The sequence below is a fragment of the Balaenoptera borealis genome (assembly GCF_965194805.1).
Source record: "Balaenoptera borealis genome assembly, chromosome: 16".
NCBI lineage: Eukaryota > Metazoa > Chordata > Mammalia > Artiodactyla > Balaenopteridae > Balaenoptera > Balaenoptera borealis.
In genome coordinates this window covers 17,946,212-17,962,165 of record NC_138872.1, presented here as the reverse complement: position 1 = coordinate 17,962,165, position 15,954 = coordinate 17,946,212, and the positions used below count along the sequence as shown (strand labels likewise).

Genomic DNA, 15,954 nt, shown 5'->3' with positions numbered 1-15,954 from the left:
GTGTTTCAGAAATAATGTACAAATGGTTAACAAATACACAGGGAGAAATTAACCTAGCCCACAATCAATGTGTGCAGTTTGTAGCTGATAAAATGAAAAATGAGAGGAATGTGGCTATCAGCTTGCCCTCAGAATCAATGTCCAAATCAGATCAGAACGTAGGCATGCAAATTACCTGGAGGGGGAAGCAGGGCTCCTAGACTGTCAGGAGTGGGCCACGTGGGAAAAAAGAGCCTGAGGCTCAGATAGGGAGAGGGGTCCGGCAGCCAGGAGCAGCACACCAAGTCAGGGAAGTCGCTCTCAGGGCACATACCCCAGCCCCATCATGGGAAGGGCTGTCCTGGCTGGGGGACACCGCCATGTGGCCCTGGGGTAGGTGGAGGCAGAGGCCATTAAAAACTCTAATCTGATTATACTCCAATAAAGATGTTAAAATAAAAAAAAACAAAACTCTAATCTGCCTCCTCTTGCCTTTGACAAAGGCTCCCCAGGCCTTCACAAGGGCTGCCTCCTATTATGACTCAAACATCAGGTCCAGGAGGAGACAGATTTGTGTCTGTTTGGTCCAGTGATATAGCCCAATGGCCTACGACAGTGCCTGGCACGTAGTAGCTGCTCAATAAATACTGAGAAAGCGAGTGAGCAAATGAAAGAATGAATATGACATCCCATGGGGTGCTGCCTACAGGGAGAGATTGTAATGGCTGTAGTGAGGCTGGGTTTTGCTGTGACCGTACACGGGTGTGACTCTGTGTGTGCTTGTATCATGTGTGGGCACCAGGCCCCCCTATGTTTCAGCGTTACAACTGCTCACGCGGGTCCACCCTCTCCAATGTGTGTCACAGCCAAAGGTCCAGCCCGGCATGCTCAGGCTGGAATCAAGTCCAAGCTCAGCTGCACGTGCACATGATTTGCCTGAGCACAAGAGCAAGTCAGCATCAAATGGAGGAGGAAGGAGCTGCCAGGTGCCGGCAAAGGGCAGGGACAGCAGGAAAGGGCCAGATTAGGGGGTGGGCATGGGGAGGGGTGTATATCTAGGGTTTCTCCTGTTTTAGCATAGCTCTGTTTTAGACCCTCTCCTCCCTCAGAACTTAGCCTCATCCCAAGACAGCCCTCCCCGTCTCAGCCCCCGGCATGTGGTTTAGAGGTTGATGCTGCAGACTCTTGAACTGGAAGCTTGACACCCTCTCCCCCCGGCCCCTCTCCTCCAGTTCCTCTCCTCCAGGTCCCCCCACCCCCCGATGTGGCCACCTCACCCTCTGGTCCCTCTTCTGGAAGTGGAGGGTCAGCTGAGGACCAACAGAGCAGAGGTGTGTGAGGGGGCTGGGGTCTAAGATGCGACAGGTGTTTGCACTGGCAAAGAACCATCCCCCTCTCTGCCCTCCTGAGGGGAAGGGGCTGCTTTGCTTGGATTGGAACTGGATGCTGGCGGCTCTCTTGCTGCCTAAGCACAGGCAGTGTATGTGGTTTTGCAGGGTAACTGGCCATGCAAATCCACGTGTGTCTGTGTAAAATGTAATCATGACCATGTCGCTGGTGGGGGGGGCTCACCTCAGTCTGTAGCTCAGTGACAGAGAAGAAGCAACCACAGGTGTGCTGCCTGCAGGGTGTATGTGGGAGGTCTGCGGGAAAGGCGGTTTCCCGAGTAATTACACCCATTGTCTGGTGGGGCAGGCCTCAGGGTGACCCTGGAAGATAGACTGGGTTAGCGGTTTGTTGTAGGTGAATTGTGTCTCTCCAAAAAGATATGTCAAAGTCCTAACCCCTTCTAGCTGTGCATCTGACCTTATTTGCAAATAAGATTTTGGAGATGTAATTAAGTCAAGATGACATCTTTAAGGTGGGACCCGATCCGATATGACGGGTGTCCTTATAAAAAGAGAAGAGACACAGACACACAGGGAGAAGATCACTGTGGAGGACTGGATGATGCGGCTACAAGCCAAGGAATGCCAAGGACTGCCGGCAACACCCAGAGCTAAGGAACAGGCACAGGGCAGATTCTCTGCTAGAGCCTTCAGAGGGAACATGGTCCTGTCAACACCTTGATGTTGGAATTCCAGCTTCTAGAACTGTGAGAGAATACATTGCTGTTGTTTAAAGCCCCCTAGTTTGTGGTACTTTGTTATGGCAGTCCCAAGCAACGAGTACAGGGGTGCTGTGTGAGTGTGTGTGTGTGTGTGTGTGTGTGTGTGTGTGTGTGTGTGTCTTCAGCTATTACAGGTGGCTTCGTTACTAACAGGCACACTTTTGCTGAGAAAAAGTGAGTTGTGATGTGAATACATTTATCTGAGGGTCTGAATACGACCGTCCAATTCCTCTCATATCTGAAGTCTGGAGTTACCGTGACCATGAAGGCTGAGCTAGCTTCCACTTAGAGAAATGTCTGAGCTCTTGTGCTCTATTCTGGCATGTTCACACTCCCCCCACTCCATGCAAATGATTATTCTTTGCTCAGATTATGAACAAAATGCACGCTTGTTAGAAACAGCAGAAAACCCAGAGAGCGAGAGAGCAAACAAAGCATCAAGGAGAAATGATTCACCTCCATCTCCTTCTCCCAGGAAATCACTGTTGATATTCTCTTTCTCTTTGCCCATTAGGCTTAGCTCACAAAGGTTTCAACTAGCCTTGCAGCTCAGCTTTGCTCATGAACCTGACCCAGTGGGCGTGGTTACTGATGCCCAAGGCACTGAGGGATTTTTCCAAGTCCCCACCTTTTGATGGGGGGGGCTCTGGTCTGTCATGGTCTGTCCCCATAGTGTGAAGTGCCCCAATAAACTGGCAGGAGTTTGATTCTAGAACCAGCCTCTCCCTGGCATGCGTCTAGGACCGCCTACATTTTACGACGTGTGGGGCATTTTGGGAAATGGTGACTGGCGTGAGGGCTGCTGGCTGCTGAGTCAAAGCGGGGCAGCTGTAGAGGAGCTTCCTGGCAAAGGCTGAAGGGACCCTGAGAGCAGTAATTGACCTTGATTACAGAAGTGTTTCCTCCTCCAGGAGGATTTTGCTGTTGCTTTTTGCTGAGTTTGAACATCCAATCCTGCCCCAGGCCATACCTGGCTCTCCCAGATTTGCGTCAGAATTAGCCCAGGTCTTTGCTCCTGGTAGACCCAGAAATGCCCTTTATTCTGATTCTCCCTGGAGTCAGGTAGACAGACCCCACCCCTGTATGAAACCTCAAAAAGTGGAGAGTCTGATTATATATCATTTTCCTGGAAAATGAGCTGCAGACTGCCCTGCTCCTCTAGTGACATCTACATATGGTATTCCAGAAAGCTCTCCCTACTCCATGCTTTCTCAACGGACCTGCCATCTGTAGTGGGCTGAGTGGTAGTCCTCCCAAAAGAGATGTCTGCCTGGCACCTGTGAACGTGAACTTATTGAAAGAAAGGGTCTTCGCAGATGTCATTAAATCAAGGATCTCGAGATGAGATCATCCTGGATTAGGGTGAGCCCTAAATCCAACAGCAGTTGTCCTTACCAGAGGAAGACAAGGGGAGAATGAGACACAGAGGGGAGAAGGCCATATGAGGACGGAGGCAGAGACTGGAGTTATGCAACCCCAAACCAGCAAATGCCGAGGATTACTGGTCACCACCAGAAGTGAGGAGAGAGGCATGCAACAGGTTCTCCCTCAGACCCTCCAGAGGGAACCAACCCTGCCGTCATCTTGATTTTGGACTTCTAGCCTCTAGAACTGTGAGGGAATAAACCTCTCTTGTTTTAAGCCAACAGTTTGTGGCCATTTGCTATGGCAGCCCTCAGAAACTAATACACCATCACTGAGCCAGTTTTCAGGTCCCTTCATCCTTCACAACCAAAGAAGAACTGACATTTAATGTCCAGCAGATGTCCTCTGAGCAAGAACTTGATTCAACTGTGTGGCGTGCTAGGTCTCTTCCCCACTGTGTTCACAAAGAAAGGACAGAAGCTCCTGGGTGCCGTCCAGGTTCACCTGTCAGTATACTCCAGTATACTCCAGAATACTGTACAGGGAGTGTCTAAACCAGCTGGAGGAGCTGAGAGGAAATCTCAAAAGGAGGTCGTGATTGAGATGACTGGGGAGCAAGCATCACTCCAGCAAACAGGAAGTGGGTAAAGCAGAGGGGCCCTGAAGGTGGAGTATCAAAGTGCACAAAGGAAAAGAGGTCAAGAGCAGCTTCGGTAAAGAGCTGCCAATAAATAGTTTGGAGCTGCTGGAATATTGAGTTAGAAGCAGGAGACGTCCAGAAAGGAGATGAAAGAGGTCATGGGGGACAGGGAGTATCCCAGGTGCTACAGTAAGGAGCTCACGCTATGTTCTGCTGGTGGAAGGTTGTCCATGTTCGCTGGCCTGCGTGTTTGATTGGTGACTCTGACGGCTGATGTGGAGGGTGCAGCTTGGAGAACGATGACCAAGCACAGGAAGATCTAGCAGGTGATGGAGACAGGAGTCTTGGAGAAGCTGAGACCCCAACCAGGGCCATGTAGGGGGCAGGGGAAAGTTCATAGGGACTGCAGTGGCTCTCAAATCCAGCTGCACAAGGGACTCTTATGGGCTCCAATTATATGTATTGCCTGGCTCTGCCCCTAAAGTTTCTGATTCAATAGCTTTGAGGAGGACCTGGACCTCGCTGTCTCTGCAAAACTCCAGGGTTTGCAAGCCAGGTCTGAAAGCAGCTGATATGGACTGTCAGGTCTGATCTTCCTCTTGTTCTCCCTTCTCCCCTTTCTTCCTTTCTAGAACTGTCTATTAAGTACTTCCTACAGAACAAGGATTCATTAAAGAGTACCACAGTGGTAGAGGATGAAAGAAAAAGGAAAAGGCCTTTCATCCTTTCTGTGTTCCTCAAACTGAAGAACTTGTATATCCTGAAGCATAAACATGTGGGTACCCCATGCTGCAGGATTCTAGAGACTCTAGTTGGAGAAGCACTGCCTTGAGCATCATAAAATATCAGGGGCTGGATCTGCTCCACAGTGACTGAAACTTCAAATTGAACATGGTCACTGGGTTCTCCTGTCAACATTATGATTATAGAAATCATCATCCTGGGGCCCAGGACAGGTGTCCTTTTATATTTAAAGATAATAATTGATTTGAAAATGTGAAACTTCATAAAATGCCATAGTTGCTTTATAGAGAGCCCTGCCTATTTTGACATTGTTAGATGTTTGAAAAGATTTTTTTTTTTCAAAATTGATTTGGAATGGAAAACTTTTTTCCAGTATTGAAAAATATTATCTTAATTTTCCTTCTGCAGTTTTCCTTTGATACCGACATACCAGATGGTGCATATTTGTGTCAGAAATTCATGTCAGAACCACACCCCCAAAAGCCGCTGGGTCATGCAGGCCATTCGGCTGCATAAGACAGGGAGGGGCAGGGCTTTGAATACCTCTCTTCAGCTGCAGAAATGTTCAAGTTGAACGGGATTTGCCAATAAAAAGCATGATGATGAAGCCACCTCTGTTCTCCTCCCAAGCTGGGTGCACCTGCTTTCCCCCACCCGCCTCCCTGTGTCAGCCAGCCCATCAATACTGACTGAGCACCATGCCTCAAGACTGTGACAGCTCTAGTTGGAAGACACAACATGGAGGGTTTCTAGGCCAAAGTTGGTTCCAGACTTCAGTCCCCCCTTTTTGTCCCAAGGCTGCCTCTTTAACCCCCATCTACCAGCTCAGGGCCACCCCAGTCAGGTGGACTGAGCAAGACTGGGAAATTCAGATCCATTTCACGATCATTTATCGAGTGCCTTTGGAGAAAGCACAGTGGCTAACGAGTTTAGCGGACAGGCTCTGGAATCAAACCTGGCAGGAATTACTAATTACTAGTTATCACCTAATTACTAGTTAGGTGATCTCAGGCAAGTTATATTGCATCTTTAAGCATCGGTGTTAGTAGGGATAATGATCCTCACTTTGAAGGGCTGTGAGGCTTGAGATAAAGTCCATGATGACAAGCGCCCTGAGTGGTCCACGGTAATGATAAATGGTCCAAGGGTCTCACTGGGGTCCTAGCGAAAAAACAGATGGGTAATCCAAGCAGAGTTTAATGAAGGAACTATTTACACTGTAGGAGAGGTGATGGGAGCAAGGCCACAGGCTGTGAGGGGGACTTAGTAAGGGAGAGAGCAGTTCAAGAACCTGAAAGGTCACCTGGAGAAAAGCTGTGACCCTCCCTGAGGTTGCTGGAGCAGTAATGACCCCTCTTTCCCGCCCCTGTCTGCCCTTTCTATCTGTAGCAGGGCACTTCTTTTGCTGAACTGAAGGCGAGAAGGCAAGGCAGGTCAGTGATGCCTGAGAGTCAATCTCCTGAGCCAGAGAGCAGGTAGAGCGGGATGGAGAGAACCTGTGGGGAGGAAGGGGAGGTAGCTGCACCACTGGCCACTGCCATTCATGGAAGACCTGCCATAGGCCAGCTCCTGGAAACTCAACAGGGAACAAAATACGTTCTTAGAAGTCTATGAATTCTGAGCCTAGTGGTAGACATATGTAGAAATAAACGATCACAGTATAGGGCAATAGATGCTATTATAACACAACAAGAAGGAACCTCTAAAACCAGGTGTTTCAGAAAAACAGTGTTCCTGAAAGGATTCTTGAGCCCTCGAGGGTGCTGAAGGATGCACAGCCTTTAAAAGCAAGAAAGCAGGTACTGGGAAAGAGCATCCTGGACAGAGGAAGACAAGAACAGGGGGAGTGTGATGTGGCTGTTAGGTAAAGCCTATGGATCTGGGGAGGTGGGTATAAAAAAAAGGGGAAGGATGCCAGGGAGGCCAGCCAGGGCTGGGTCATTCATAGAGGGACCTATTAGTCAGGTTAAAGAAGAGTTCAGATTCTATCTTGAGAGCCACTGGAATCTACAGCTGGATTTTAAACAGTGGAGTGACTAGTAAGGTCTGTGTTTCATCAAAAATGGTTTTGGTCACCTCAAGGAAGAAGGTATTGGTTGTTATGACCCTGACCCATAAGAACTGGCATCTAGGTCCACAGATGTAACTAGGCAGGAGAAGAACCTCATTGCAGGTTAGGGAAATCCTGAGATAGTGCAGGCATAGGGCAGGGAGAGCAGGGTTCTAAAACTGAGGCTCCCAGCAAATGTTCCTAGCATGATAGCAAATCTTGGGCAGAAGATAATTTAGTGCTGTACTTGTCATGATTTAATGGGTATGGGATCACCCAGGGATCTTATAACAATGCAGACTCTGATGCAGCAGATCTGGGGTGGAGCCCAAGATGGCACATTTCTAAAGAGCTCCCAGATGATGCTGATGACAGAAGAACACACTGAGTGGTTCAGCCTTAGAAGCCAACTGCCTCAACTTTCCCTTTTACAGATGAGCTAACAGAGGCCATGAGAGGGCGTGCCGGGTAGTGTAGCAGAGTAAAGCAGTGGCGGAGCCTACAGGGACTAGCTTTGAGTCCCCCAGTTCAGAGCTCTGGCGGAGTCCCCAGGACCTTCTGGGAGACTTTTGGAAGCCAGGCACTGTACTTGCTACTTGAAGGCAAAAGGGAGGAGTAGTGAACAATAAATTGATGAGCCCAAAGCGTTTCCAGCACATCCTTGGAGAGTGCAAATGGCTCTGCCAACATGTGTGATGAGCTCTTCACACATCAGCCTGCTCTGAGGGGATCGGGAAAGCTGACATAAACCTCTGCTGGGCTGCCAAAGGCCTGCTTCCCAGACACGGTGACTGGCTCAACGTGGGACTCAAAGCACACACGCACACTGCTGCAATCCAGTTGGAGGACAATTTGCCAATATGTATCAAGAGTTATAAAAGTCTTCATTCTATTCAACCCTGTAATTTCATGTGGGTGAATGTCTAAAATAGAAATACACCAAAAAGAGGGGAAAGAAAACCAGCCATGACATTGAATGGCTACTGGCAACATACATCTAATTCTTATGATATTCTCGAATTATAGGCTTGATATTACTTCTCCTACATGCATTTTTTAAAATTTAAGCATATACAGCAACGCAACTTCAGAGTGGTTAATGTGCCCCCAAAGTCTTCCATCCAGGTAACGTTAGAACCAGGATTTTAGATCCAGGTCAATCTGATCGGAAGGCCATGTTCCTTCCATCATGATATACCATCACCATATGCATGAGGTTCATTACAGTGTTGTCAGAAATATGGAAAAAAAGAGGGAAATGGATAAGTAAATTAGGGCATATACACTCAATGGACAATTATGCAATCATTAGAAAAGATAAGCTGTTTCCATGGTGCTATAAAAGCATCATGGTTGTGATAAAATGCTTAATAAAAAATTATGATAGCAAATTTTATGTAATTATAGTTAGGCAAAAGATGTATGCAGATTAACAAAGATAAAACACAAGGCAAAGGACTTCCCTGGTGGCACAGTGGTTAAGAATCTGCCTGCCAATGCAGGGGACATGGGTTCGAGCCCTGGTCTGGGAAGATCCCACATGCCGCAGACCAACTAAGCCTGTGCGCCACAACTACTGAGCCTGTGCTCTAGAGCCTGTAAGCCACAACTACTGAGCCCGCGTGCCATAACTACTGAAGCCTGTGTGCCTAGAGCCCGTGCTCTGCAACAAGAGAAGCCACCGCAATGAGAAGCCCGCGTACTACAACAAAATGTAGCCCCCACTCGCCGCAACTAGAGAAAGCCCGTGTGCAGCAAGGAAGACCCAATGCAGTCAAAAATAAATTAAAAAAAAATACAAGGCAAAATAATTGTGCTACAGGGAGAGATTACAGGTGATTTTTTTTCTCTGATATCCAAACTTTCTGTAATATTGTTATAAAAAATGGCTGGGGAAGGCTAAGATTACAGAACACATGTGTTGGCGGGGAGCGCACAGAGCTGGTTATATATACAAGGTCCTTAGGGAAAGTTCCAGTAAGGTCCTGAAACCTCTACACATGCTCCTGTCTTCCTGTGGCTCTGTGTTTTAGACGCAGTCATGAAAACTCTCTAGATAAGTTGTTCTAGCGCAGACTTCCTCACCTCTGGCACCTTCCTCGGGAAGGACTCCGTAGCACTGGCCCCTTATTCCAGGCAGTCCCACAGTTATTAAAAAGAACTGCCTTCCAGAACTGCAGAGAGCACTTTTACACAGAAGGTGGGAAAGGACAAAGATGGCAGTTAAGCATCACAAATGACACCATGACCACCTAGAATGCCACATCAAGAGGGATTCTGAGGCCATGTCAGAGCTCAATGGAAGAGTGTACCCTGATCGATTGTGGATGCCTATCATAGGGATGGCATTAGGGAAGAGTGGGAGCACACACATACCCCATATTCACCTCCGTTTGTTAAGAAACAAGCAAATGGAGACTTAAATTCTAAAATAAGGAGGAAAATATGATCACCACTTCTAACTCTGGGTTTATAGATTTCTATCTGAATTTGTATATATTGTTCTACTCTGCTCCCTTAGATCCATTCCTATTGAACAGAGAGAGCTATTATTTTGAGCACAGTTCTGCAATCAATGGAAGGCATGTGACTGGCTCTGATTGTTACTGACAAACCTATTGAGAAGGAAAAGGAAAGCAGAAGTTCGAACATTGCTAAACAGCTCTTTAAAAAGATCCAGGTCCCTCTTACCCTATGCTAAAAATTGTGTCTTACATTCTGGGAAGATCAATCAACATACCCCAAAATAGAATGATTAGAAAGTAAAATATGGCCTATATGCTCAGGGGAGCAGAGAGCCATTAAATGGGATAGTTAAGTAGATTATATTGAAACTGGAAAATGTTTGACATAGTGAAAACCCAAGTTTTGCAGCGTGGTCATAATCATGCAAAAGATGTCACTGCATAAGGGCTAGAAAAAAAATAAACCCTTGTGAAAATGGTTGGTCTGTGAGGGAGTGGGAATTGGGGGTGACTTTCCACCCCCCATCTTTCTAACACCATGTACTGTTGTTGTAATGTCACTAACATTAACAAAGAATAAATTCCCTTTAAAAATCAAGAAATCATAAGGAATTAGATATTTCAATATCTATTGCAGCTGTTGCCTTAACCTTGATTCAAGTTTGGAATACAGTTTTATTCATTAAACAAATACCTACTGAGTACCTACTTTATGCCAGGTACTGTTTAAGGTACCTGAGATGCAACTGTTAAAAATAGGATCCCTAACCTTGACAAGTTTACCATTATCAGCTGAGTTCTATGAGTGTAATGTAAACTCATTGGTCATTGGAACCTCATGTGGCCTATTATAAATTATTATAGGCCTTAGGGCATAATCTTACAATTTTACATGGTCATGTCAGGTCATATCTGTAGGCTAACTGATGCAAACTGACTCATAACTATCACTGTACTCCTACCATCAAAGGAAACCTCTCCAATCTTCATTCATTTATATAGATATAGATATAGATATAGACATAGACACAGACATAGATAGACATATTTCGCCTGCTGTTTTCCAGGCAGTGCGTAAGGCACTGGGTTCTCCAGTGGTGAGTAATATATATGTGGATCCTGCCTTCATGGCACTTACAATATAGGGAGATACATTTATAATTAAATACACGCTAACTATGAATTGTGACACATGTTATTCAGGAAATGACAGCAGTGATAGAGAATAATGGAGAGCGGGTAGAGTCCTGCTTTAACACTGTTAGGCAGGGCCTCTCTGAGGAAAGCATACTTGCTGATCCCTGTAGTATGAGAATGAGTTGGCTATTGCAAGGAGGTGGAAGAGCTTTCTGTCAACGAAGAACTCCACGTGCAATGAGCCTGAGGCAGGAGGGAGCTTGACTTGTTGGAGTATGTTAAAGAAGGCCAGTGAGACCAGACTAAAGAGGAAAAGAGAATCCAAGGTGCAAGGTCTTTGAGACCTAAGTTAGCAATTGGGATTTAATGTGAAATGCATTATCTCTACAGGTAATGTAATAAAATTTTGGAAGACAGTAACAAAAACTTACATAAATATAAAGAGATTTAAGACCGTAAAGATGTAAATTACCCACCATGTTGTTTCATATATTCCATGTAATTCTAATCAAAACTACAACAGGGGCTGTCATTAAATTGGATAACTAAATTCTAAAATGAAAGAGCCAAGGGCAAGAATATCCAAGATATTTCTAAAGAAGAATGAGGAGGAGGGACGAGCTCTGTTAGAGATCAGGATTAACTGTGAAGCTCTAATAACTCTGACTGAGTGTGGTTGTTATAGATGGTGGCCACTGGAACAGAAAGCTCAGAAACAGATGAATGCATATAAGTAACTTCGGCATATGTCAGATACGGCCTGGTAGAACAAGGAAAAGGAGGGCTATTATTAAAAGGACCTGGGGAAAGTATTTATCCACAGAGGAAAAAATGAATTTTGCACCTGCTTTCACACCATACACAAAAATTAACTGTGGATAAACAAAGGACTTATATTTAGAAAACAAAACTATACAGTTTTTAGTAGAAATATAAGGAATCATCCTTCTCACCTTGGTTTGGGGAATAGTTACTTAAGGACACAGAATGTGCTAATTAGATAAGCGAAGACTGATAAAATTGACTACATTATAATTAAGGGCTTCTGTTATCAAAAGATACCTTACAGGAAGTAAAAATGGCAAGTTATACACATAACTGACAAAATAGTATAAAAAGTATATAAAGAAAGACTACATATCAATAAGATCAGGGCAGATAATCCAGTAGAGAATGGGCAAAATACATGAATATACCTCCCACAAAAAGTAAATACAAATGAGTAGCAAATATTTGAAAAGATATTCAACCTTGTTAATGACTGAGGGAATACGAAGCAAGACAACAAAAAGATGTCATTTTATACCTATTTAACTGATCAAAATTAAGAATCTTGACCAGACCAATACTGGAGAGGATTTGGAATCGCAGAAGCTCTTATACATTGCTGACATGAGGGTAAATCGTTGACACTAGTTTGGAAAATAATTCCGCTTTCTTTTTGTAAAGTTGAACATTAATTTACCATATGACTTAGTCTCTGGATATAAACTCAAAAGAAAATCTTGCACATATGCAACAGGAGATATGTACAAGGATGCTCATATCTCCACAGTTGATAAGGGCAACATCCTAGAAGTAACCCTGATGCCCATCAAGGGCTTATGAATAAATGTGTGGTACTACCTGCACACAATGGAATATTATACAGCAGTCAAGATGAGCATGCTGCAGCAGCACTCATCAAAGGGATGACTGTTGGCAACATAATATGGGATAAAAATGCTAAAAGATTATATACAACAGAAAATCCTTTATTGAAGTTAAAAGACTAACAAAACAAAATAATATGCCTTTAAGGAACGTATATAAATAGTAAAGCTATATGAAATACAAAGGAATTGTATATAACATTCAGGTTAGTGGGAGGAGTCAGTAGGTTGGGGTGGGAGGAGTTCGTAAGTCTATAAGATACTGTCAAAGTTCTGGTTGTCTCGGTAGCTGGTGTGTAATTGCAAAATGAAATAATGAATAAATACAAAAAAGGGTCATGCACAGACCAATGAGGAAAGTATTTCATGAAACAAAGAGTAAGATTAATTCAATTTTGGACACCTGAGTGGTAGGTCAAAGTAGGAAGGATCCTTTGAATCTAACTGGTCCAATTCTCCTAGGTCAGAGATATAGAGACCAAGGACCAGGTAGGAAAAGGGACTCACTCAAATATATTACTTGGCTATCGCAAGCTGAAAGTCGACCTTAAATTTCCTAATAGCATAATTCACTATTTGACTTGCAATGATACACGTATGCTAAAACAATGCATAAAATAAAAGGGACACCAAGAAAGCAAAGCAATGGTGATTTTTATGACATATATTTTGAAGGGCTCTGAAAAAGACCTGCTATGCATGAATGCATGCATTGAGTCCATAATGATATAGGCCAACGTCCCATACTTGGGCGTAAAGTTTAAGGAACTACTACTCTTCTCTTGGTGAAGAATGAAGAAAAAGTAGCCAAAGAAGAGGATCAGAGTGAGGGGCAGAAATCCACCTGCCATCTTCTGAGACCCATGAAAGGATAATCTCTGAATCCTAAATTTGAATTCCAGCCTCCAGAGACTTCAGGATGAAGGCTCCAAATGCCCTGATGATAGATGAACACTCACAATCCCCCTTCATTTTTTAGTCCCAAACAAACAGCTGTTCTGACCAAAACAGAAAGGAAAGAGCCAGCCAGTTAAAAGTGCCAAATCCATGCCACACTGCCCTGTCCAGGTGGAAATCCAACAGGAGTAATAAGGTAAAACAACTGAGATGAAAAGAGAACAACTTCTGATGTTTAAGGAGACACTCGGCAGCTTAAACACCGCCTTTGGGCATAGTTTATTGAGAGGACCAGGTAGCCAAAGAGAGGGTTCCATCAGTAGGCACGTGGCTGTGTGTACAGGCCACTCCTCACAAAGTCCTCCAGGTGCACAGTGCATCAAAACGCAGTTTCCCTCCCACGTAAGGAACGTGAAGGAGAGTCCGGCTGGCCAAATGCAGAGCTACCCTTTCATTTGCCTCCCTCCACTCTCTTAGGACAACTGTAAATGCACAGGATTAAATTTAACCTGCAGGTTTTTTGTTTTTGTTTTTGTTTTTCAGATAATGGGTAGCATTTTTTAGCAAAATATTTCTTAATTAAGGTATGTACATTTTTTTTAAGACATAATGTTATTGCACACTTAATAGACCATAGTATAGTGTAAACATAACTTTTATACAGTCTGGGAAACCAAAAACTTCATGTGACTTGCTTTATTGTGATATTCGCTTTACTACGGTGGTCTGGAACCAAACTTGCAGTATTGCCTAAGTATGCCTGTAATTTTTTCTCCTTTGAACTATTCAAGTGGCAAATTATATTAAGATATTTGGCTGGATTTTAGTCTTGATGTATTATACTGACTTCATGATAAGAATTAGAGAGGTTTTCCTGTTTCTTTATCCTCTGCAAATGTTTAAATAAAATTGGGATTGTTTGGTCCTTGAAGGTTTTGAAAGAACTAACTTGTGAAACTGTCTGGGTTTCGCTCCTCTTTTTTTGGAAAGGAAAGAAAAAGGAACTTCTCTTTTTTTCTTTCCCCCCAGCTTTACTGAGGTATAATTAACAAATAAAGATTGTGTATATTTATGGTGTATAATTACGGTGATGTTTTGATACCTGTATACACTGTGAAATAATTACATCACCTCACATAGTTATCATTAGGAAAGGACCCCTTGATAACACTTACCAGTATTGGTCTACATTTAAAAAATCTTTTCTGGGCTAATACTGGTGATTTATACTTTCCTAGAAAATCACCAGTTTTGCCCAAGTTTACAAATGTTTTTGTAGAGACTTGCAAATTACCTCGGGCTATTTTCTTTTTAATTGTGTATGTGTGTCTTCTCCTTTTTTTCTTGATCTGGCTACGCACAAGAATGTCTATTTTGTTGTTTGTTCCTCCCAAAAGAAAAATCAGCTTTTCAGTGTATGTACTGGTTCCATGGTTTTTCTTTTCCTAATTTACTAACTTCTGCTCTGGCTTTACTCTTCTCCTGGGTTGGGTTTTTTTTTAATTCAAAATTTTCCTTTAGCGAAAGCTCTGGAGAGGAATTACGGCAGAAGTTCATGAGAAACAGCTGGGAGCCCATCGAGACATTCCTATGACACGGATAGGAAGTGACCTGGAGTTTCTCCAGGCAAGGAGAAAACAAACATAGCCCTGTGCCTCTGAAATCTACTACAGTTAACTCTCCAAAAAAAGGAGAGCAATTCCAAGGATGCAACGGAGACTACGGGTACAGTCCCAGGGTAGAGGCTTCACACGCACTTGTGAACAAACAAATACATATGTGCATACACGTGCCATGTTACAGCTACATACACTCACAAACCTGCATGCTTATAAACACATACACCAAGACAAATGTACTGATCCACGTGTGTTCACTGTGGGAATATTTTCCATGCAGTAACTTCTACTGCTTTCTCACAGCTAAGCTGAATGACTAATGTTTATTGTGAAAACGTTTTTATTGCCAGGAGAACATGATTTGCTGTTCTTTAGGTAACAAGTGCTATGCATCTGTTGATTCCTACTGTCACATTACCTGGCTCTATCACAAATATCTGCGTTGGAATAAAAAAAAAGAAAAAAAAGAAAGAAACACCCCGAGGCAAATATATAGGCATTCTTGGTATGCTAAAAGTGGATGACAGGCAGCTCTAATGGTCCCACTTACATAAATGCAACTTACTCACATCAGAACGCAACTTCCTTTCCTTCCAGACTCAGAGTGCCAGAAATCATTCCTTTCAACCCAGAGCTGTTTCTACTGAAACACCTGTCAACCAGCCTGTCAGCCCAGCAGACCTGTATATAGCATCTACCCAGGGATCCCTGCATTTTTCAAGTCTCTGGAAGAGGAACATCCTATGGAGGTTGCGTAATGGGCTGAGGGTTAGGAAAAATGGCTCCTTGACATCCCAGGGCTCTGACTTTTAAGACTTAGGGAAAGCCTCTGGGCAAATCTATGAAGCTTTGTGTGTGCGTATGCCTTTTTTTAAATCTCACAAATAAACAACAGAACTAACTTCTACTGTAAAAGGAGAGGGGAAAGTATTTGTAAGGTAAAGTCTATGGTGGATTCTGCCATCAGAGCTGCAAGATGCCATTCATGAAATGCAAAGGGATATTGACGGACTGATCCGGCCTTGTGTGTCTTCAATTATTCCACAAACTGTTTGTTTAGCAAACTTGAGGGAAAAAAAAGCCAATGCTTCTTGAATTTGAGCCTTAACATAATTAGTGCCTAGCATCTGCATATGCATGACTTTGAGCTGGCTATAGTGTAACATCAGACAATGTTGTATTCCAGAAGAGTGAAAATGAAGGCAGGGTAAAGCCAGAGTCATGACTGTGTTTATTTAGCAGGTATTTAGCTAGGATAACATATCAGAGTGGATTGACTGGATTCATGTTATGTAA

General features: G+C 43.8%; 1 protein-coding gene across 15 annotated transcripts in view; it reads right to left on the bottom strand.

Annotated features, from left to right (window-relative positions):
- PTPRT (protein tyrosine phosphatase receptor type T) overlaps positions 1–15,954 on the bottom strand; it is a 1,098,035-nt gene that overhangs the window by 380,213 nt on the left and 701,868 nt on the right. Inside the window, exon 10 of one of the 15 annotated variants that reach the window (XM_082361697.1) lies at positions 3,996–6,334. The exons of the other annotated variants lie outside the window; for them this stretch is intronic. Within the exon in view, the coding sequence (XP_082217823.1) occupies positions 6,290–6,334 (45 nt within the window). The 3' untranslated portion in view covers positions 3,996–6,289. Of the gene's footprint in view, positions 1–3,995; positions 6,335–15,954 lie in introns of those variants that run through there. 15 annotated transcript variants of the gene reach the window in all.